Genomic DNA, 24,777 nt, shown 5'->3' with positions numbered 1-24,777 from the left:
CTTTGTTCTTCATTTCTGGAGAAGTTCATCTGATGAAGTTTGTAAGTTTCCATCTTCAAGCATTTCCATGTTCAGATTCTAAACAGTAGAAGAAAAGTTAGAAATATTAGGGAAATTTTGTGATCTAATAAAGGAATAATTTTTCATATTTTAATTATAAATATTTGAACTTAATAAGTTTAATTATTTTTAATGATAAGGTTGTTCTCAGATTTTTCATGTTTTAAAGTGGAAAGTGGAAGGTCTCACAGCAAGTGTTGTATTGTCAAAGATGAACACTGTCAATCAGCCTAAAGGAAGGTCTTGTAGATCACATCTCTTGTGCTGTGTTATATGGATAATTTATAGTGAACAGTTTCCTGACTTTAACTAGTATAAGTTTAGAAACATCCCAGAAAGGCCATGGGTAATAAATATATCACCACTGAGTATAGAAACATAAACTAAATATTAGATGATTTCCCTTTTATATGTGGCAAATTCCTGGATTCATCTTCAAACAAGTCAACCCAGACACCAGTAATTATATTTTACTTGCATTTTTTTCTACTGTGAAATTCTATAATACATTTGAGATAGTTCAATTCATAAATGATTTACCAAGGAGTTTTATAATATGGTAAGGATATGCTCAAGAAGCAGCTTTACATAGAAAACACATACTTTATTTATTTTCTTTTTATTGGCATTAGATTTTACTATTTATACTTTACCAGCACTGCAGGGAACACTGTACTCTTCAATGGTGAATTCCTCTGAAATGCAAAAATGATGAGTCAGAGTGAAGACATTCAGTAATAGGCACATGAATGGTTAATTGTAAATAAAGTGTGTAAGCTACGAAAGAAAGTATAAAGCACAGTTACAGAGCCAATAAAAGGGCTTACTTCTGTACTAAACCTTTTGGGATTGGTTAGTGAGGAGTAAGAGAAAATTGGGCTTGGACCTAAAGTTGAGGGGCAGATTTCACAAATGGATAACTGTCTTTCTATAGGACACTCTATAGCCCTTTTTCACAACTATGTTTTTCTTATTGGAGTTGTACGTTCCTCTCTGAACCTTTTCTTTTCTAAGAAAGAGTAAAGTTTGAACACTACCAGCATGCTAAGATGCTGGTAAGTTTCTAGTTCAAAGTCATGAGCAAATGGAAGAATTTCCTGACATATTATACAAAGTTTCCCAAAATTTGTGAAACTATCTGAGGCCCAAATCAAAAATAGATCAAATTTTGGGTCTCATATCACACATTTTTAGTTATTGCCACCCTTCTTTTCTTTCTGGAATAATTCAGTCCAGAAAAAACAACGTCATAGGGGAATATAGAAAAAATTGATCTCCTTATTGCTTTATGATCAATTTATAAGAATGATTCTAATACTTGTTTGGGGCATAAGACAGATTAATATACAGGAATATGATTATCCTGTGATCATAAACTCAACTCTTTCTTCCAGTGAAAGACTGTGGAGTTTTCTTTCAGTTAAGGTGACCTTGTCCTAGTTAGTCATCTTTTCCCTTTCAAGGCTCAGCATGTCTGAATCCCACTCACCTGTCTCATAATAATCATAGGCCTTTACGGTAGCTGGTTTTAAATTGTTTATTGGGATGTCTTGTTCCACCGAGAAGGAGAAACTCACGCTTTGATGGGTTAGCTGGAGAGACAGGAAAACTGAATTGGAATCAACGATTAACTCAGTTACTCTTTTCTTAAGATAGTATCAAACCCTGTACTTATGCTGTCCTCCGTACCAAAACCTATGGAAAGAATGAGAGGTTTTAAGACTTGCATAATACACTCAATGACAGATAAAAGAAGGGCAAAAAGATGATTCTGTGGACAGTCAAATGTAGTAAATTGAGCTTTGTTGACCTGGCCCAGCTTCGTTTCCCTCTGTAGCTATTTTCTTTCTCCACAATTCATAAATGCTATACCCCAGGGAGTTTTATAATATGATAAGTTGTGTAGGTGAAATACACTCTTTGGAACCTGGGTTGGTTTGTTAGAATCTGTAGTGGTTCTCCCAGATCTAGCAGAATCACAGAGAATCTTACCTCTTCAAAGTAAATCAGGACATGGTTGGTGCTCACTTCAGTCCTTTGAATCTGAGGCCTTTGTTGGAGCTGTTGACCAAGAGGAAAGGCCAAAGATATGGGATGAAGAACTTTCAGGCTGAGGCAGTTTTCAGGTATTTATGTTCCAAATGGCTTCTCAGAGACATCCAAACACTAATTTTGGTTTCTTCAAGAATAATAGTAATAATAATAAAAATAATAAAACTAATATTTATTAAACCCTCCTTATCTATCTATCTATCTATCTATCATCTATTTAGAGAGGGAATTATCTTCCAACTATATAAAAAAAGGAGAATATATGTATATGCTTACATATGATATAGTCTCCCTTTTTCTTTTTGTACATAGTTGGAAGATAATTCAATGCACTATCCTAGAAGTCTCAGGGCCTGCTGGAACATTATTAACCATGTTTATGATTTATATCTTATAGTTGAGACCACATAGCTAGGATGCCCACTTTTAAAATGATGGAAACACACACCAGAGAAATAAGTTTGAGGGAATAAACCTCTTGGAGAACTGAATCAACAAAATAAAATTGACAGCATTTGCCATGACTTTGCTATCTGTAAGAAACTTAGGGTTTACCTTTTTCACTGATGCTTTCACAGGTATGAAGCCTGATACCATCTTCACATCAACAATGACCATGTTGGAGCTGGGTCGTTCCCCAGTATAACTATGAAGTCAAGGCATAGGGACAAGGCAGTCAAACAAAATTCTTTGGAATTCATTCAAGACAGAAGTCTCTCCTCTTTTATTTCTACTGTTCCTTATCCCTGGCTACCACTCAGCTTTGCAATCTACTCTATTTTCTTCTGCTATAGTTGTTTGGAAAACTCATTATGAATGCATACTCTGCAGGTATGGTAACATCATATTCTCAACGTTAAGGCTTTTCAGTAAGAGTGAAGAAAATTTTCTTTTAAATAACTATTGCAAGAACTTCTTGTTTATTATGTATGACCTTGGACAGTGAAGATCCCCTGCACAAGAAAATCTATTTCACCATATTCTACAAAATGTCTCATAGTGGTTTAGGATTTACCTAATGTTGATGAGAATCTGGACTTCCCTGTGAGCATTGACTCCATCACAATTCTTGGGGAGAGTATCAACTTTCAGAGTAAAGGGAGATTTTCCTTCTTTCTTGGGCAGGATATTATATCTCAGGGATGTCTAAAACAAATTGGGAAAAAATCCTTTATTTTTGCACTCAAATAGTCTATCTCTTTTACGTGATTTATACTCCCCTTAGGACATGTTTCTTTTTCTATTTTGAAGTTCAAATCGAATTCTTGAGACTTGTTCTCCCATTTGTGGCATCCCCTGAACCCTGGCAGTCTCACCTGGAGGTACACACATCCCGACCCTGACACTGCCATGCTGTACTCCCCTGGAACCTCTGGCAAAGCGACCTCCTGCAGCAATAGGCGATTGCCTTCATCTACTTGGAATTCTTCAGAGAAGGTCTCTGAAGACTTGATGGTGACTGTAGCTGCCTTCTCCCTTTTAGTGAAAGTTGCTGCTCCATACTTGGAGAGCGCTTGGAGAGCTACCACTGTATCCTGAAAAAAGATGGGTTCAGAAAGCACAGGAGAGGAAGGTAACAAAATCATACCAGATGTAAACCGTATCAACACTGTTCTCAGAGTTATTTAGTCATAAACACAGTTCATTAACTGGATTTCAAGTCAGTTCAGGCCTGCTATTAATCATGAACTATTCTAGGAACTTTGGGGGAAATGAAGTTTCCTTGTTCAAGTAGTTACAATGTACATGTGGGAATGAGACTCAAATATTTGACATAAAGTAGAGGATATTTCAATAATTATAAATTTATATAACAACATTTGTTGGAAAAATTCAGAGAATGGAGAAGAAATTGGAGCTAGCATAATAAGAAAATGCTGTGAAGAAGGTGAGAAATAAGATTATCTCTGAATAATGAGAAAGGTTTATAAAGACAGAAGAGAGGCATCAGGCAGTATCAGGGAGGGAAATGTTGTTGTAGTAAAGACATGGAAAAGAGTGAGCCAATTCCAGAAAAAGAGAAGGGATCAGCCTTTTGGCCATGCCATGCAGCGTGAGGGATTTTAGTTCCTTGACCAGGGATCGAAGCTGCACCCCCTGCAGTGGAAGCGTGGAGTCTTAACCACTGGACCACCAGGGATGTCCCCAAGGGAAGTAATCTTTTGAAAACATTGCTTTAGGAAGGTTGATCGACTTTATGGATGAGGATCCACTAAGGAGAGAAAATATGAGGGATTGTGCAGAGGACAGAGAAATAATCCATATATAAAATAATGAGGCTGGAACCTTTCTGGTGATGGAGGAATAGACAAAGTATAAATTAGAAACATTATTCAATTATTCAACTCCTAGAATGTGGTTGTGTCTACTTGGGTATTAGTATATTTATTTTTCTTCTTAGAGTCTCTTCACAGACCTGAGTGGAGGAGAAGCCCCCACTGGGGTTTTGTTGCTTGGTGATCCATTTCACAATCTTTGTAGCCACAGACAGGTCTTCTGAAGATGGGGCAGGCTGGGCAGTAAGATAGGCAAGGAGAGTGTAAGCTGTCATCTCCACTTCAACAGAAGGAGCCCGGGGTTGATAATAGAGTGCATTAACTTCTTGAGGTTTCCCAGGACGTTGCCAGTGGATTGAGTCCTCTTCGAGATAAAAAGGGATACAATCTTAAGCTTAGAGAACATTTTGAAAACCTAATTCATGAATGATCATTATAATTAGAGCTCACCTAGTGAATGGACATACATGAAGTGAAAGTATTAAGTAATCACCAATCAAGCTAATCTTTGCCATGAAAGTAAATTGAGGTTCTAGCAAATCACACTGTGTCTTTGTGTCTGTTACATACTTGTGTGATTTTAGAAGCTGGGCTGTTTAAAGTCTATAATGTGTGAATTGATAAAATGATCCATGTCCCCTAGAGAACTTAAGTGTTAGGTCAATAATAAATCATCATCTTCTTCTTGTAATAATATAATGGATAGAATATAATATAAGCATGACATGTGTGAATTTAATAGGTCCTCTCCCTTTGATCACTGGTGATTTTTGGAAGTCACTTTTGCAGTAGCAGCTCTTACCTTCTTTTACAGCCTCTTTGTCTAGTGATTCAAGCAGCTCATTTCGTTTGGCCTGGTTTCCTGCTAGAGCAAACGCATAGGCCAATAATGCCTTGGTATAGACAAGACTTCCTTGGGCCTCTGAAGTAGATTCCCAGGCCCTTTCCAGGCAGAACAGAGCACTGCAGACAACTTGGTGCTATAAAGAAGATGGACCTTAAGACAGAACCAGGCTAATGAACTGTCTCCAGGGTAACCCCAGATTAAATGCCCCGATGTGCCTGTGCAGCATCACAGTCTGACCAGAGGGTAATTTTCTTTGCAGCTTTTCCCAAAGGATCTGTCATCCTTTATGCTCTAGTGAAATATACTAATATTAAATAACATGAAAATCAGAACTCATTTTCCTCAGAGATTCATAGTTCCATGAGTTTTATTCCTTACATTTGTGAGGGAGGTCCAGGGAGTGTGGTAGTACATACAGTGACAGGCAGTGGCATCTCCAGCAGAGCAATGGTGATGTAGGCAGAGAGCGTCACCTCATCGTCTACCCCACCCTGTAAGGATCAGAGGCAGAGACACTCAAACACTCCAGTATTCATCAGCCAGAATCAGCTAACTCTAATTTTCCCCTTGGCCATCTTTACTAGAAAGCATCTTTCCTTGGACAGTATGATTGATTTTTCCCCTTCCTCCTTCACCCTAAAATTCTTAAATCTGTCCCAAATCACTTTCCCTCACTTTTATTAATGTATTGGAGCTTTTTGGCCATGCTATTTTCTTTCAATACAAATAACTAATTTATTGCTAGGTTTCAGAAGCTTTAGAGTCTACTTTAGAGACTCTACTTTAGAGCTTTAGAGCCTCAGAGCTATGTCACCAGGACTTGAGGAGTCAATAGGAGCATCGTAGCTCCTACATGTCACTGTCCTCAGGGCCCAGAACAAATTTAAAGGCATCACCTTAATAGCATTGTTTAACAATGATCCAGAGCGCTGGAAACAACCATTTTCCTTTTGCTTCTGTGAGAGCCAGGTAAGGGAGTTCATGATGTGCGAGTCCTCCACAAAGATGTATGACTGGGCTTGAGCGAAGGACTTGAATACAAATGCAGTGAGCCTGTCCAGCAAGGAAGAGATGGAGACCTGAGGACCATCTCACTTTTAAATCTCACTGTGTGCAATTGGCTCCAGGTACCTTCACAATTACGTGGAGAAAATTGGTGGCAAAATGATACTTGAATACTGAATATACTCTTATTTGTCCAGCAAACTTCTGAATCTGTTTTAAAATCTCTCAACTTGTTGGGTTTCTCCAGAGTCAATACTTGTCACTTTTTTTCTCATAAAATGTTTGTGGAATGTGTAAAATGTAGTGCCTTCCCACCACCAAAATTGCCATTTTCTGACTGATTTTACTACATCACAGTCTCTTTCTGTCCTTCCCCTCCTCTCCTCCCTTAATGTAGAAGCTTCTTCCTCTATCATTTCACATTATGACATTTTCTGCCTTCTATTTCCGTTTTGGGGGGATCCTTACTTTACTGCTATTTACTATACTGTCAGAACAGTGAGCTTTCATAATGAAATGGTGAGATCCTCCACTAGTGATGACACACATAGGAGTTTTTAAAGGATAATAAAATGGACAGAAGACCTAAATGGACATTTCTCCAAAGAAGATATACTGATCGACAACAAACACATGAAAGAATGCTCAATATCATTAATCATTAGAGAAATGCAAATCAAAACTGCAATGAGTTATCACCTCACACCGGTCAGAATGGCCATCATTAAAAAATCTATAAACAATACATGCTGGAGAGGGTGTAGAGAAAAGGGAACCCTCTTGCACTATTGGTGGGAGTGTAAATTGATAAGCCACTATGGAGGTTCCTTAAAAAGCTAAAAATAGCACTACCATACAACGCAGCTATCCCACTACTGGGCATATACCCTGAGAAAACCATAATTCAAAGAGAATCATGTACCACATTTTTCATTGCAGCTCTATTTACAACAGCTAGGACATGGAAGCAACCTAAGTGCCCATCGACAGATAAATGCATAAAGAAGATGTGGCACATATATACAATGGAATATTACTCAGCCATAAAAAGAAACGAAATTGAGTTATTTGTAGTGAGGTGGATGGACCTAGAGTCTGTCATGCAGAGTGAAGTAAGTCAGAAAGAGAAAAACAAATACCGTATGCTAACACATATATATGGAATCTTTTTTAAAAAAAAAGGCTCTGAAGAACCTAGGGGCAGGACAGGAATAAAGACGCAGACGTAGAGAATGGACCTGAGGACACAGGGAGTGGGAATGGTAAGCTGGGATGAAGTGAGAGAGTGGCATGGACATACATACACTACCAAATGTAAAATAGATAGCTAGTGGGAAGCAACCACATAGCACAGGGAGATCAGCTCGGTGCTTTGTGACCATCTAGAGGGGTAGGATAGGGAGGGTGGGAGGGAGACTCAAGAGGGAGGAGATATGGGTATATATGTACATGTATAGTTGATTCACTTTGTTATAAAGCAGAAACTAACACACCATTGTAAAGCAATTATACTCCAATTAAAAAAACAAACAAATTTCTATGCATGAACTCCAGGTATCAGAGAATAGCTATTTCCAGAATTCTGAAATACTGTGGATCTACAGAGAGCATATGGAAATAATTATCTTACCAAGTGTTTCCCTGACTTCTACTATGACGATCCCCAAAGGTGCTGTAAGAACCATCGCTGTGCTTATAATTCAACTGTCTTTGGTAACCTGAAGAGGAAGTTTGCATAGATTTATGAAATAGCAGAGACATTGGAGAATGAATCAGGGTTTTCCTGAAAACTTGTTGAGGCGTCACAGGGAAACTACTATGTTACTATGAAGTCTCCAAGACTTGATGATACCATCGAATTTCCTGGTTGTATAGTGGGACAACTTGTTGGATATCACAGCAACAATAATTATTAAATCTTAATCAAAGGGATGTTGACTTGAGTTCACTGGAGGAGATATTTAGGGAATCAGTTAATGTTTTTCCTTTTGGGGTAATCTCTCACCACTGATGAGGTAGCTGATGGCTTTGGACTTGATCTTCTCTGTCAGCAGTCCTGTCTCATTCAGATAGTTCAGAACATAGATGTTAGGGGCAAAAAGGACCATATTCTGCTCTCCACAACCATAGGGCATCTGGAGAAGATTCTGAAGATTTTGCATTGCAGAGCCTAGTATATCACCTGGGGAATGAAAGATATAAAAAAAAAAATCAGAGGAACTCAGAGCTAATTTACGTTGGGATAAGAAGATAGATTACTAACTAAGTGAGAAGTCAAATCATATATAAAGGGGAGGAAGAGAAAGCATAAGAGGTGAAGGAAAACAAGAAATAGAAAGGAAAGAGAAATGCAGGAACAATAAAGTAGATAGATCAAGGATAGAAAAAATGGAAAAAATCTGAATGGTAGGATACATCTTTCTGATGAGCCACAAATCTGGTTAAAAACAATTATTTTTAAACCTATTAGGAAGTATCACTACCTAGCCAGTCTCTTGAAGATGAGGGCACAAAGAGATGGCCCTTTTTACTTTTTAGAGTGTATCAAGGTAAAAGATGTAGCACAACAGCTATTAAACAGTGCAGTCCTTAGCTTGGTGCTCTTTCTCTCAATCCAACGCCTAGACTCAGGGACTTCATTAGTAAGGGATGGTGAGGCCCCATGCACTAGAATTACGGGGATGGACAACTGCTTCTTTCGGGCTGGGAGACTCACCCAAAACTGAATGTGTTGCCCTGGCAGAGCCTTCAACCACATTTGAAGGAAGTTTTAGTGACAACTTTTCAGGTTCTCCAGTTTCTAATGAAACAAGACAAATATATATATATATAAGGGAGGGAAAAATGAGAGAAGCGTTCTAGATTTTTTTGAATTTTTTCATCTATATGATCAAGGTCCAACATCTCATTTCTCTTGGTCATTATATAATCTCTCTGATGCAACCCAAGTTTCTCCTAAAGCCACAATTCATCTCACAGTGAAGTTCATATTAATCATATATATTTGTGTTAAACTTCTATAGATTTCCTTATAAGTGTATACCTTATGTTATATTTCTTTCTTTCTCTTCATTGTTTATGTTAATTCCTACTATAGCTGGTGGTTGTAAAAAAATCATATTCACTCCATAAATATGTATTAAGTGCGTGCTATGTACCAGATTCTGTTTTAAGTGCAATGATATAGCAATTTTCAAAAGAAATTTCCCGACATCCTAGAGTTTTCATTTTGATGGGAGTAATAAAATAACAAATAAATATTATGTGTGATAGATACCGGTAAATTCTATAGGAAAAAATAAAGCAGAGTAAATGCTTATATGGGTGAGCTAGTGAGGCAAGGCAAATCAGGAAATGCAGAGTGTGGGGAGAAGGTTCCCAATGATAAAGCTCATTGATTAAAAAATCATAGGTGACTGACATGAAGTAAGTCAGGGAGTAAAATTTATAGATATCTAGGGGAAGAGACTCACAGGAAGAAGGAACAAAATGTGAAAAGACTCCAGAGATGAGAGCATGCTGGGTGTGTTCTAAAATCAGATTAGGAGAACAGTGTGATTAGCATTAGATGAGTAGGAGCAGGGTGAGTAGGGGAGAGGGTAACAGGATATGAGGTCATGAGGATAGAAAGGCTTTGTAGGTGATGCTGGAGACGTAGTCTTTAACTTTGAGGGATATGGGAAACTCGTGGAAGATTTTGAACAGAGGAGGGGCATGATCTGAAATATGCTTTAAATGATCCCTCTTGTTGTATAGGAACAGGGGGAGATGACCAGGAGTCCAGTTAGGAGGTGACTGAGTTGGTCCAAGAGAGGAAGGTCTAGAGTAAGAGTGGACATGATGAGAAGTGGACAGATTTCAGATATATTTAAAGGCTCAACCAGCTAGATTTGGGGATGGATTGGGTGTGGAGTAGAAGAGAAAGGACATAATAATGGGCGACTCCAAAATTTTTTATCTCCAGTAAGTAGAAGAATGGAATTTCCATCATCTGAGATGGAGAAAATTGGAGGAGGAGCAGGCTTATGGGGACTAAGCAGAGGTTCAGTTTTGAACATGCTAGTTTTGAGATACCTCTTAGACCTCCAGGCTTAGAAATGCAGATGATAAGTGAGCAGTTGAATACATGAGTCTGAGTTCAGGAAAGAGGTGTGGACCAAAGATGTACATTTTGTGGTCTCTGGTACAAAGTTGTTATTGAAGTTCTGTGACTAGATGAGATTATCAGAGGATACTTATATAGAGAAGAGAAGAGATCTGTAGACTAAGAGCTGTTCTGTAGAAGATTTTAGATACTGCAGAGTTGAATATTTTATTATTTTATTTTATTTTTTTATTTTTTGTGGTACGCAGGCCTCTCACTGCTGTGGCCTCTCCCGTTGTGGAGCACAGGCTCCGGACGCGCAGGCTCAGCGGCCATGGCTCACGGGCCTAGCCGCTCCGTGGCATGTGGGATCCTCCCGAATCGGGGCACGAACCCATGTCCCCGGCAGCGGCAGGCGGACTCTCAACCACTGCACCACCAGGGAAGCCCTCAGAGTTGAATATTTTAATAGTAATTTTTAAATGACTGTGTGAATATTTAAATGGTAGTTTTAAGTGTAATAGAAAAAGATTGATTTTCTATATATGTTAATGACCTAAAGTTCTCCTTAAAATAACTTGTTTAAATAAAAACATGAGTACACTTCAACTATTAACAGAATAAACAATAGTACTAGTGCCACAAAGATATTTCAGTAGTTTGAAAATTGTGTTGGAAGAAGTTTGGGAAGCACAGGTGTATTGGAAAGAATCCTGTCCTATAGTCATCAGCTTTAGTCTTCATTATTAACCAAGAGCTTTTAGGTGAGTCTCTTAACTTCTCTATGTCTTTATCAGGAAAAGATTGTTCTCGATCAAATGTCCTTTGATTTGCACATGGGATAGTATACTTGTTTCCTTTTTTCCCCCCAGAGGAAACATGCCCCAAAGGGCATTTCACAACTATATACTTCGGCAAGTGGCTTAACAAAGGAATTTTATCTATTTTTTGACACTTACCTGAAGCACAAAGAAGTGTGTTGAAAGTTTCCTCCTTTTCTATTCCTTCAGGCTTTGTATTGAAAGAAAAAATTCAAAAAGAAAAGTGATAGTGAATGTAGATAGTGATAGAGAAAAAGCAATCACTTTAGGAGAGAAACTTAGTGAAAACTTGAGTTGTGGACATATTCATATTCTTGGGAATGAAATGTCACTGTTGCATACCTATTAGATAATGTGATTTACATAATAAGGCCTCTGAGACTCAGAGAAAGTAGACCCGCCTACCTCAACAAATAAGGGCTTGACTACGGTGTCCTTCTGTCCAAGGGCTGGGACCTGGGGCACCTCATTGTCACACAGTTCCTGAGACTGCAGGGCTTCTGCAGTAGCTGTGAAATTCACCTTTCCTGGGGAATAAAATTCTTAAGGAGTTAAACAGTGATTCTATATTGAATGGTTTCTTCTTTTTAAGCCTCTCCAATATTTATAATGGTTTTCTTTCAATCGATCATTGTCAAAGGAGGAGAAAGAAACATGCGTCTGAGTGAGAATGGAAAGCAAATCATTACACCATAAGAAGTAGGATTCGTGAACAGCTTTACCACTCACCCAGTGACTTTGGGGTAACAGTCCAGGACACAGTTTTCTGCTTATTTCCACAGACACAGTGAGATTCTTCATTCTTCTCTACTGGGATGGCCAAGAAGGCAGGAGAGACCTCCAGCTGCACGCTGACCTGTCTCCCATTCCCACCCACAAATTTGAGAAAGAACACAGGCAAAAGGTCAGTAACAGGGGGAAGAAGCTTAAAGGGACAATGCATACTAACTGAGAGGCTTTGAGAAACTGTTCAAACAAGGTAAATCCTGTCAAATATTTTGTAGTTTAGATGTTTGCCATAAGGACTTTGAAAAACTGACAGGAATCAGGATAAATACTCAGGATTTAGGCTTGTGCCAACACAAGGAAGAGATATTTTCTTTAGTTAGAGTGAAAAAATAATCAGGGGAAAGTAATATCTGAATTTAGGAATACACAAATAATGCAGAGTCCTGAATAAATATAACCTTACCACCTCAGACCTGTTGGGGAGCTTTGTTCTTAGTACTTATTCCATTCTAAAATTAGGCTACATCATGTTCAATTATGACTTACTAGGAGATTACCTGGGAAATCTAGGTAATGAATGGTGATTTTGTTCCTTCCTTCTACTTTTGCTTATGTCGAGAAGTGCCCTTACCCGAATGCAATGGGACACATAGCTGAATGCAGTGGCTTTGAGTGTGAAGGCTTCTCCTCGAACCACAGAGTAGGGAAGAGTGAGTTCCAGGAAGAAGGGCTGGAAGGCTGTAAGAGAGATGGTGGGGGAGAGGCCAAGCCCTGCTGTTCCAGACAAGCAGAGTGCGCCAGCCTTCCACTCCGTGATGGTGTCAGGGATCTTCACTGCCAACTCATGTTTACCTGATACGCTAGGGAGGGGAAAAAGAGGAGGCGAGTCAATGAGTTCCCTCTTTAGCAAGCACCACAGCTGATCCTAGAGCATGAAAACTTAGTGTGCTAAATGTTAAACTTGATATAAGGTTTGGTGTTCGTAATGAGGTCTCTGAAAGTTTTTTTTTTTTTTCTTTTTAGGGTCGACAGTAGCTTCCTACTTTCTGTTATTTTAAGTATCTCAGGACCAAATTAGAAAAAGAAAATTGCATTGTTTAGCTATGAGATAAATGAACTGTGAATCTAAATAACTGCCAGAAAAGAGCGGAGCAGAACAGAAAGGATCAGGAACCAATGATCACACCAGAATTATACAGGAGGATTCAAATCCTTTTATGAACTCAATTCTGGGCAACACACAACTTACTCGAGTGCCACCAAGTCCCAGATCCAGGTCTCAGGGAAATACTTCCGGACTGTCTCTTTCACTTCCACAGCTGGAGAGTCTCCTCTCCCTACCATTGGATAAACTATCCCTGAATTTCCACGTGCTAGAGCAGAGCCTACTGGACCTATTGGACCCGCTTGACCTGTCGAGAGAAAACACGCAGGGCCCAACATAAGGCTCAGTTTTATCCTTAATTTCTTACAGCTGCCTTATTTATCAAGTAGAATAAGGTCATATGCTCAGGGAATATTTATTATTAGAACAATTTAACCTACCGGCTTCTTACGTTGTTCACTCATCTATGTGTCCTATTGGAAGGCTAAATCCTATTGCTTCATCAGATGGTTTAAAGGTAACTGTATTTTTCTCTAGAAGTGAAAACAAATGTAGCTCTCCCTAAGCTGAGCTTTCAACTGGTGAAGGCAAAAATGAAGAGTAATTTAAAACAACAAATACTGCTTATACCCTGACGGGATGATCACGTGTTCTCCATTTGCAGTGAGAATCAAACAAGAGGACTTGATAGTAGCTACAGCAAGAGGAATTCAGGAATTGTTTTTAACAGTTAATAAGATACAAAGACATAAACAATAATATAGTAAAGTATGGGTTATAGACAACAGAGACTCAATAAAGGACAGAAAATAAACTTTAGATTGGCCAGAAAAGACTTTACAAAGCAGAACTTAAGAAGACCATGAAAGGATGAGAATCAGAGGGGAATGAAGAAGGCATTCCAAGGAAACAGCTACACATGTATGTACACAGAGGTCAGAAGCAATGCTCCAAAGGGATAACAAAAAAACCCCTCAGGAGTAGAATGTCTATCTCAGGGCGGGGTGGGGGCATTTAACGTAGCTGAGTAAGTAGTAGGTGTAATTATATAATAAAACACCATGAAGGTTAGGACAAATAAATTAGATCTGTTAAGGAGGCAGGGGTTAGGTTGATTTTAAAAAGTGATAAAAGCAACTATACTCTAATAAAAATTAATTTTTAAAAAAAGTGACCTGCCAGAGATCAGAAGACATATAAAGATAGTATGTATAAATATATAAATAGAGACATACATAAAATAATAGCATTGAACATGCTCTTTTAAAACCTTAAATATGGTGACCTATGAATTCTGGAAGTAGCGATTATGTCTGAGAAATAAGTGACATGACAGAAGCAATGTTGAAGGGTGATGCGCCTTTCACGGTATAGAGGCTGGATTGAAGTGGAGAAAGACAGAAGGCAAGGAAGGTAAATTATGGTGGCTTTTTAGTACTTTGGTTATGAAACAATGAAGGACAGGGCTAATGTGATGTAACTGAACAGGAAAAGGAAAGAATGGATAGGTGATGAATACCAAATGTAAAATTTGTCTAGAGTGTTACAGAATATCTGTGATAAGAATGTAATGATGGTACTTTGTTTTCAGGTTTTTCTGGATCATTCCACCTACATGTTTTCACTTAAGATTGAAAATAAAATAATACACTTGGTATTAAGAGGGATGTGAAAATAAAGTAATCATAATGTTTTTTAGTTTTTTTAACCAAAAAACACTGTTATATGGAATCATGATTATGTTTTTTAAAATTTATGCTCATGATACCTCAGTGACTTTGGTGTTGTCATTCTGACTTTCAACTGAGCCTCAAAAATGTTAAATGAGTCTGCAAATTTTTTTTTTTTTGCCACACAACGTGGCATGTGGGATCCTTAGTTCCCCAACCAGGGATCGAACCTGTGCCCCCTTCAGTGGAAGCACAGAGTCTTAATCACTGGACAGCCAGGAAAGTCCCTGAGTCTGCAAATTTTCAAAGTTATATGTGTCATACCAGATAAAGGTATGATGAAAACTTGTTTTTTTTTTACTACACGAATTTGTTTCTGTGGAGGGAATGTTCTTATTCATTCCTCTGCTTTCATAACTTTACTCTTTGTCTTCCTAGGCAAATAATTTCTTCTGTATTAAATGTGTTTAATTTATTTTTAAAAAACACTTTATACCACCAAACTTCTTATTACAAAATGGATTGTTAGCCATCCCAGCATGCCTCTAGACACTTCTCTAGGCCTGTTAGCAGCAGAAAAGAAAATAGAGCTAGAATCTTTTCAACTTTTCCTCTTTTCTAGGTATACTTGAGACACACAAAGAGACTAAGTATATTCACCAAAAGCTGAATTATTCTATTTTGTTCAATATGTCAAAATCACTTTGATTTCCATAAAAGAATATGACAGAGGCAAACAATATCTATATAATCCTTCACATTTCTCAGCATCCCTTGTAGGTAGGGCAATGAGATATATGCCACTTCCACTGCTGGCCATAAAAGTCACGTGCAAATCTATTCCTTCTTCCCCGTGGTAGTAACCTTGAAAGGCACATTGGAGATGGAGTCACAAGATGAAAGCCCAATGAACCTCCCTGACAATGACTGGTCAAGAGGTGTTCTGAACAGCTACTGGACTCACAAGCAGTGTTTGTGAAAGGAAAAAATAAACTGTTATATGCTTAGCCTCTGAGACATGGGGGTTTGTTTGTTACTGCAATATAATTTATCTTATCCTAACTAATTTAGGTATCGAAGCCACAGTGGGTAAAGAGGATTTAAAGTACCAAGACTATTGAAGACTATGACAAAAAAGTATTTGATTTGGATGAGAGACAGAGAGAGAGAGAGGGAAAGAAATAATAATGGCTTAAAAATTATTTTTTCTGGGGAAAAATATTATATGAAGAAAATTTACCAAGACGTTGCTACAGAGTTACAACATTAAGTTCTTTAAAAAATGGCTTTTTATCCCAACCCAACACAGCAAAGCATCACTTTTCTTCTATTATTTTAGCAGATAAATAATTCTCACCCTTACCTCCTGCATAGGTTATAGGTGCTCCTGGATGTGGCCAAAACAGCTGACAAAAATGTGGCTTGTGGATTTTTGAGTTGGTAAAAATATTTAATCCTACAGACTGGAGGAAAAATAATTATGAAAGCATACTGGCAATCCAGTCTGGAGGCTAGAATATTTCCTTACGTTTGTATTATACTTTTACTATTATTATACATATAGCTCATAGGATCATCATGAAAATTCCACACAATGGAGAAGAGAGGTATTTTATAAGTATGAAAATGGGGTCACAGAAAGTCCAGATCATCCAGTTAGTGAATGGGAGTTGGGATTAGGATCCACTTCTGATTCCTATTTCTGAATTTTGTCTCCTATGTGCTGATGCCTCTTTAATTATCTTTTGCCTCCAAGAAACTTGAGTATTTTAATTTTTGATGTTTTTCTTTCCTTCTTTTCCCCCCCAAAACCAAACATTAACTTTGTGGCAGAGAGTAATTTTTTGTTTGTTTTCAATTGAATTTGTAGGGTTGCATATTGGAGATTTTTCTTTTTTTTTTTTTAATAGATTTATTTATTTATTTATTTTATTTTGGCTGCCTTGGGTCTTCGTTGCTGTGCACAGGCTTTCTCTAGTTGCAGAGAGCGTGGGCTACTCTTCGTTGCGGTGCGTGGGCTTCTCATTGCAGTGGCTTCTCTTGTTTTGGAGCACAAGCTCTAGGCATGCAGGCTTCAGTAGTTGTGGTTCTCAGGCTCTAGAACGCAGGCTCAGTATTTGTGGCACACGGGCTTAGTTGCTCCGTGGGATGTGGTATCTTCCCCTACCAGGGCTCGAACCCGTGTCTGCTGTGTTGACAGGTGGATTCTTAACCACTGTGCCACCAGGGAAGTCCTGGGGATTTTTCTTCACAGTCAGTACACTTTGTTTTGTTTATGTTTTATTGGAAAATATTGCTTTGCCTGAATATCTATGTTCAACTCATCCCTTTTGTGATTTATCCTTTCCTTTCTTCTTTCTCACTGTCTTTTAAGTGTCCTGAATCTCTGCATGCAAAACACAATCGCACATGTCCACAGTAGCCTGATTCCTAGAGCCCCCCTGTTCCAAGCTTCCTCTTTCTTTGATATTAGCCACAAATACTACTTGCTGTCCTATCTCAGAGTACTTGGGAAACTGTGGGACTCGGAAGTACAGTTGTCAGTGGTGGCAGTGATATGGAATGGGGAGAAAGAAGGCAGAAAGAAATGTTTATAAAGATGCTGCAGTTAGCTAATAAACTGAGTCTTGTTTTTCTCCCTCTACCACTGTCTGATTTATGATTCTGGAGGCTCCAGAAGAGGGAGGTTTAAATTGTTCTCAGCTAAGCTGCAGACCTCATCAGCTAAGCTGATGTATGCTTTCCTCAAGGTATAATGAGAGTTTTCAGTCCTTTTTGGTAGAGATAAGATTTAATCTCACAACCTGGATAAACTTCCTTTTCATAACTCTGCCTAATTAAAGATACACATTTGAGCTAACGTAACTAAGGCATGCTGTTTCTACTCCAAGTTTTGTAAATCTTTTCTTTATGAACAGCTACTTTCAGTTTTCCTGAAATTTTACTGCACTGAAGGTGTTGGCTGAAGTAATGTACTTTGTGTATTTAGTCATTTACTCAATCATTTATTTATTGTGAAAATGACTATTATAATGGCTGTCAATAGGGTACTCACCTTTCCAAGGGTGTCAGAGGTGCTATGGGAAGTATTTTGTTTTTCTCACATATTGGAATCTCTGAGAATCACTGAGAGGGGAATATGACAGTGATAGCTAGTTTTGGGATCAACTTGGTTAAAATGGTGGCCCTAAAAGTATACCCCTTGCTGTTTAAAGTGCCAGAGAAATTCATGATTGACTCTCTGTGTGTATACAAAGTTCTCTATGCCTCTGAGATTTCAATATTTTTCTGTTAATCACAGGTTTTCTTTTTGGTGAGTGGGAGGAAGATCAGATTTTAGAGCTTAGAAATCCATTTGTTCTCCATCTTAACAAAGACTCAAGAATCAAATTTAGTTATGTTTTTAGGAAGACGAATTACCTCAAAGATACTGTAAACATCATCATCACTCAGGACCTGCTTTGGTGTGTAAATGATTCCATTGTGAGTTATATCTTCTGCATTGATGCATTTTTCCCCATCTTCATTCACGGGACCTCCGTATCTAACACTAAGGATGCTCTTTACTGGTAGCAAATCATAGACCTGCAAAATAGAGAGAACAAAGGAAAAACTCTTATTTATTTTATTTTATTTTATTTTGATTGTGAAAATGTTCAACCTGGAGTTTACGAGATCATGGTGCTTATTTAACACTCCCATACCAACATTATACAAAGTGACACAGAAATCATGGGGAGATATTAAGGGTTATGGATCCTAATCCTCTTCTTGTACAAAAGAAATTAATACATAAAGATATCAAATTAATTGATCAAAGACTCAGAGCCCATTTTGGCTGAGTAAGTATAAAACTCAAGTCTCTTTGTCTCCCAGCCCAAACGCCTACTTTTAAAAGAGAGCAAAAATGTAGACAGTACAGAGAAACATAATGAAAGAATAAAAGTCATTCCTACCCATCACCCAGAAACAACCTCTGTAAATACTTAATTCATTCCCTTTTCCCATTTTATATGATTAAGTTCTTACCAAGTTTTTTTTTTAAAGTCTACTATTTTAAGACCAATTTTAACTTGGAAAAAAACTAGGTACAGGGGTAACCTAGAAATAAATCCATTCCAGTTCAGTTTTTGCCCAGAACCTAGCATACAGCTACCTGCTCAGTCATCTAGTGTTCATTAAACACGCAGTGACTCCACGCAGACCTGCTGTCATCTCTTATCTAAGCCACTACAATAGCCTCCTAACTGTTTTCATTCTTGCTCCCATACTCTGAGTGGCAAACAAGATCTTCTTACCAAATAAAGCTAAATCACTCTCCTGCTTAAAACTCCTCTGTGATTTGCCACTACATGTGCTGTCAACTCCTAACTCCACTGCCATCTCACAGAGCTTGTCATGATCTTCTTCACTTTCCATTCCATCTACCACCTCTACCATCCTCTTCTCTCACCATTACGTATAAGGTAATGATGAACACTGCAGACTTATTCTGACTGCAAGACCTACAGGCACACTGCTTTCATTCTTTGTAATGCCTGCCCCTGCCCCCCATTATCTGACAATCTAAGAAGACACCCCTGATCACTAATCACTATATCAAAAATTGTTCAACTCTTTTCTTTAGCTCAACATCCTGTTTATTCCTTAAATGATACTTATCAAAATTTAGAACTATTATATGTTTATACGTTTTTGTTGCTTGCTTGTTTAATAACTCACAAGACTATACGTCTAAAATGGTCAAAGACCACATCTGATTGTTCACCATAAAAACTCCTATTCCTGGAGCAGTATCTATCCCGTAATCCAGACGCAGGGGATATTCGTTAAATAAATAAATGGACAACGAAGACTGTAAACTATTGGGCCCTTTTGGAAATTCTTCATTAGAAGAAATTTTTTTTTTTTTTTTTTTTTGCAGTACGTGGGCCTCTCACTGTCGTGGCCTCTTCCGTTGCGGAGCACAGGCTCCGGACGCGCAGGCTCAGCGGCCATGGCTCACGGGCCCAGCCGCTCCGCGGCATGTGGGATCCTCCCGGACCGGGGCACAAACCCATGTCCCCTGCATCGGCAGGCAGACTCCCAACCACTGCGCCACCAGGGAAGCCCTATAAGAAACATCTTTAAAAGACAAGTTTGAATGGAAACTCTCTTTTGTCCATACTTAAAACCAATGAGTAAGTGCCTGTTTTTTAGAGAAGACTTAAAAACCTGGCATTTCACATACTATCTTGAATTGTGGTGTGTTAAACATGACACTGAATAAAATTTGGTTCAAATCCCACCTTTAAAATATAGTTTTGGCATGTTCTTTCTATAGTTGCTTAATTTATCCTGGCTGTGTTTTCTTCATTCATAAAATTAAGGTAATAATATCCACATTAAGGAATTATTATTCATTTATTCGTTCATTAAAAATGTGTTGAGGGACTTCCCTGGTGGTCCAGTGGTTAGGACTCCACGCTCTCACTACCGAGTGCGTGGGTTCAATCCCTGGTCAGGGAACTAGGATCCCGCAAGCCATGCAGTGTGGCCCTCCCCCACTGCCAAAAAACAAAAAAAAGAAATGTCTTGAGCATCTTTTACATGTAAGGACTGTGCTAGGCACAGGGAATGTAGTAGTGAACGAGACTGCTCACTCTTTTATACGTTATAGCAGAGAATGAAGTAAGATGACCTGTGTGAAGCACCTTGTGCAATGTCTTTTTTGGAACTGAATTGAATCCAAACTCATATGTGACTTACTACACTATGCCTGACACGGTGAAGAACTTGTCCTTTGCAGTTATAACTTCCAGCTTCCCAAAATGGTCATATCATGTGTGCATTTTCTGATATGCAAGTCTGAAATGGGACTCACTGACTGAGGTGAGACCTCAGCTTCAGGCTTCATTAGCAGGACACTCTGGTCCACTGCATGGAGAGCACAGAGGGAGTAAGCAGCGCCTGTGATCTTCAGGTTGGTATCTGAGGCTGGCAGGCCCCGGGCTGAAGAGAAGCTCAAATTTACCTGTAAAGAGGATATGATTATAGCCACAAATTGTCAAATTGTTACAATCTTAAAACTCTCTTCTACCCCAGGGTAGGACTAGTCCTTTCCACACTTCCTTTCTCTTCATCCATGTTAGAGAAGCATTAAGGGGTGAATCTGCCTGGCAACTACCAGTTGACCATCTCTGGAATAAACTGGAAATGTGGTTCGGTTAACTCAGGTTTCCCACTCTTTTTATAACCAGTGAAATATAAATTGATGTTGATCACAGTAAAAGAGAACCTTGAGTGGGAATTGGAATGCACACGCTAACAAAGATACATACCTATCTCCATGCAGTGTTTTTGTGATGAATGTGTGCAGTTTGCACGGGGCTGTGAAAAATCCTATTCCACCTCTAAGACCAGCCAATGAAGTTTCCTTCAGTTGGCCCTCTTAATCACCTGGCATTCTAAAGCGGTGTAGTACTGTTTATCAGGATCAGGAATTTACTCGTTAATTAAAAAAACTAAACATCTAATATGCATCCTAAGAGTTAATTCATTGACAATATTCAAAGGACTGTGAATAAAGAATAAGAACTACAAAATAATGAAAAATTGTGCATAATTTTTTTCAGAGATTTGACTGCTTGGCCAGTAGAAATTCATCGGTAAGTGAATCTATTGGTTCCTTATGTTTATGTTAGAAATTTTTGAGTAGAATCTTGAGTAAATTATAAAATAATTTGGAATTTATTTACTGCAGTAACATCCGTTAAGCTTCCAGGTTCTTGAACTGAAAGCTGATTTGGACTGGAATGAAATAGTACATTCTGTTAAATAATATTTGACTTGGATTGCTGAATTTAACTATGATAATCTGCTATGTGGTTTACTGAATTAATGTGACACTTTGGATTCATGTATATCATAAGACATATATGAAAAAAAAAATTGATTTATCCTCAAGGTGCAGTAGTATTCATCTCTATAGTTCAATATATTATGAAATCACCGCTTTTGGAGAATTCTATTTTAAATATGTTTGTTTTTATTTTTAGAAAATTTAAGTTCATTAAAATATGTTTGTGAATGTCCATACCAAATGAACAAGTGAGTTATTTGAGATTATAATCACTGAAAATACTCCTAACCAAGAAATGGATATGCTTGGAAATGTAAAATGTTCTACTGATATGAGAACCAGAAAAGAGCTTTAAGGCATATTTTGAGAGCCTGTACCTATCCATATTAATCAATGTTATCCTTAATGAATAATTATTTCCAGTTAGGAATAACAGACAATTTAAACTGTTACATAATATTTAATGTGTATGATAAATCTGTCATTATTAAAGTAAGAAAGTGGTATATGGATGGTGAATAGAAAACAGGCTTCCTCTTTCCAACAAAGATCAAAAAATTATTTAAAGTATATTGGTTTAAAGAAACACAAGTCTCAGACAGACCTGGATCTTTCCTCACATTCTCAACCCACTTTTTACTCTGCTCATCATCCTGTCAGGATGTCTCACTTCTAGGGTCCTTAATTGTTAACTTTAATAACTCTCTAACTTTTAAACACATAGTCAACTTTCTTCTGAATACTGCAAAAATCTTCATCTATATTTATCATAGCTTATCTCCATCTCTGATCAATGATAAGTGGAAAGATATTTGATGTGAAGTGATTGAATATAATGTCCATGGACTTTTGCTTCTATGTGGAAGTTTTATGATGTGACACAGAAGCTGTCATACGTTTTTGCACCAGAGTGAAACCACTGCTGGAGTGAGTAAAGTGTGCTGAAAGCTGTAGCATAAGATGGCCATTCCAAGGTTTAACAAAAAACTAACTATCCATGATTAACAATAAAGACATTGAAGCTCGAAGCAAAAGTCTCTTCTAGGTTTATATGCAACACACAGAACATCCAAACAGAACACAAATAATGCTCTTGGACACCTGTCCAGGTTTAATAGCATTCTTTAGTAAGATGGAGTTGAAAATTTATTTAGAATCCACTGTGTATTTTCTTAGATGATTGTATGTTAAAAAGGACAATCTAAATATATTCTCATTGTAGAAATGTTCACTTCCTGTAAATGCATATTGTTTTAATCTTCATAAAACTCATGTCAGAGTCCTTGTAGGTATATTTTTAAAAATATATCTGAAGTCTGTGGATCCTAGTTGATTGTTAATGTTAAGATTACACAGAAAATTCTGTTGGGATAAAGCTTATTAATATCTCAGTAGGCTTCTCATTACAGCTATGCATTCTTTGGAAATATAAGAAGATCCCCTATGCAACTTAGATTTTTATGCTATAGTCATTATTAGAGTGCCCAGGCTATGTTTCTCAAAATGGGATATACACATATACCCCTGTTCTGTTTCAAATTCAAAGTGAATTTAACTCACAATAAATTACTGATTTCTGCAGTAGTACATGGAGGTGTGTCAGGGGGATATGATAGAATAAAACTGACATCACTGTGAAGCATCATTTTTAATTGAAAATTTGGGGAACAAACATTTCAAAATTAAAACTATTAAAGGTTAATTGTAGAATATATTTTGAATTCCACATGAATTTTCAGATAAAGCAATAGAAAAAATTGTGCTAATGGCCACCTGCTTTGAACTACTCCTCTAGACCTCCCAGGGCTTAGCGTCAATCTTTCCTTTAGAGGTCCTTTGGCAGAAAGTTTTAGGAGCACTACATGGCAGTTTTTTAATGTACATAAGTCCCTTATTTTCCATACTTCAAAAGGGGAGATGAAGAAAAGGACTGGGCTTAAACAAAACACCTACCTTATTGGCAAAACAGTTTTCAATCTCGAATTTCTCAGTATCTGCAATAACTTCTCCATTAGGTAAAATAGTATAAATAAGCAACTGGGCTGTAGGAGCAATGTCTGATTCCACTTGAAAGGAGAAGGAAAATACCCCTTTCACTGGAGAGTAAAGAAAGTTCAAGATAATAGATTAGGAAGAGGGAAGAGCTTCAATTTTATAAAGAAGAGGTTCTCAAATTATTTAACTTATTTACATTTGGAGCATATTGAAGTAAGACTTGCATTTATACCATTTTGCGTGCAGTAGTATTCAATAAATATATGCCGAACTAATGATATTTTCCCTTAAAGATGTAGGTTAAATTGTTCATTTCCTCTGCGGAAGTAGAAAAGGACATTTAGTGAATGTCTCTATTTTTAAATTTTAAAAAAAGACTTATTAAGAATTCAAGAGAGAAGAACTTTTAGACACCTTTAATGATCTCTATCTATGATCCAATCAGCACAGTTCTTGTCATATGCATGAGGCCAAGTCAAAGAATGCAGCATAGTCTCTACCTTCAGGCCATTTAAAACAGAGCCGAGATACAGGTACAAATAATCACATACAAAAGAGTATGCCTCTGATTTTTATAAAAGAATTCAATGCATTTATCTTAGTGGTTACTTTCTGTGTGAATTACATAGTGTTTAATTCATGTATCTGCTTAATCTTCTCATAAATGTTCTGTTTTATTTGTAGCATAAATTTCTTTAAAAACTGTAGCCTTCATATATCTATAGAAGATCTGAGGGCAGCTTGTGGTGAAAATACACAAAAACAGCAGGGTCAAAATAAATTTGAAACAATGATACTGAAACCATATGAAATTGGATTTCTGAAGCAGGGTTAAACAGAGGCAGGAATAAATTTTATTAAGAAGCTATAACAGGGCTTCCCTGGTGGCGCAGTGGTTAAGAATCCGCCTGCCAATTCAGGAAACATGGGTTCGAGCCCTGATCCGGGAAGATCCCACATGCCACAGAGCAACTAAGCCCGTGTGCCACAACTACTGAGCCTGTGCTCTAGAGCCCATGAGCCACAACTGCTGAAGCCCGCACGCCTAGAGCCCGTGCTCCACAGTAAGAGAAGCCACCGCAATGAGAAGCCCGAGCACCGCAATGAAGAGTAGCCCCTGCTCACCGCAACTAGAGAAAGACCATGCGCAGCAACGAAGAACCAATGCAGCCATAAATAAATAAATAAAAAAAAATAAAGTTCCCTTTAAAAAAAAAAAGAAGCTATAACAGATGGTTAAACACTAGAGTGCTTAAATTTAACACTGAGTTCCCCAGAAATCAAAGACAAAT

The 24,777-nt window shown here is 37.8% G+C and overlaps 1 protein-coding gene across 1 annotated transcript in view; it reads right to left on the bottom strand.

Annotated features, from left to right (window-relative positions):
• Window positions 1-702: 702 nt before the first annotated feature.
• The window catches only part of LOC307060884 (pregnancy zone protein-like), a gene marked incomplete at both ends in the record, with an annotated part of 41,515 nt that continues 17,440 nt past the window's right edge, over window positions 703-24,777 (bottom strand). Inside the window, 22 exons of the mRNA XM_079715723.1 lie at window positions 703-755; window positions 1,550-1,652; window positions 2,053-2,121; window positions 2,668-2,758; window positions 3,128-3,258; window positions 3,429-3,647; window positions 4,529-4,752; window positions 5,191-5,368; window positions 5,652-5,726; window positions 6,132-6,288; window positions 7,871-7,958; window positions 8,246-8,422; window positions 8,957-9,040; window positions 11,284-11,335; window positions 11,551-11,672; window positions 11,875-12,001; window positions 12,506-12,734; window positions 13,124-13,286; window positions 16,007-16,112; window positions 18,070-18,234; window positions 20,513-20,662; window positions 23,444-23,586. Coding sequence (XP_079571849.1) covers window positions 703-755; window positions 1,550-1,652; window positions 2,053-2,121; window positions 2,668-2,758; window positions 3,128-3,258; window positions 3,429-3,647; window positions 4,529-4,752; window positions 5,191-5,368; window positions 5,652-5,726; window positions 6,132-6,288; window positions 7,871-7,958; window positions 8,246-8,422; window positions 8,957-9,040; window positions 11,284-11,335; window positions 11,551-11,672; window positions 11,875-12,001; window positions 12,506-12,734; window positions 13,124-13,286; window positions 16,007-16,112; window positions 18,070-18,234; window positions 20,513-20,662; window positions 23,444-23,586 — 2,906 coding nt within the window. The remainder of the gene's footprint in view (window positions 756-1,549; window positions 1,653-2,052; window positions 2,122-2,667; window positions 2,759-3,127; window positions 3,259-3,428; window positions 3,648-4,528; window positions 4,753-5,190; window positions 5,369-5,651; window positions 5,727-6,131; window positions 6,289-7,870; window positions 7,959-8,245; window positions 8,423-8,956; window positions 9,041-11,283; window positions 11,336-11,550; window positions 11,673-11,874; window positions 12,002-12,505; window positions 12,735-13,123; window positions 13,287-16,006; window positions 16,113-18,069; window positions 18,235-20,512; window positions 20,663-23,443; window positions 23,587-24,777) is intronic.

The sequence above is a fragment of the Hyperoodon ampullatus genome, assembly GCF_949752795.1.
Source record: "Hyperoodon ampullatus genome assembly, chromosome: 11".
Classification (NCBI taxonomy): Eukaryota; Metazoa; Chordata; class Mammalia; order Artiodactyla; family Ziphiidae; genus Hyperoodon; species Hyperoodon ampullatus.
This window is presented reverse-complemented; position numbering and strand designations above follow the sequence as displayed.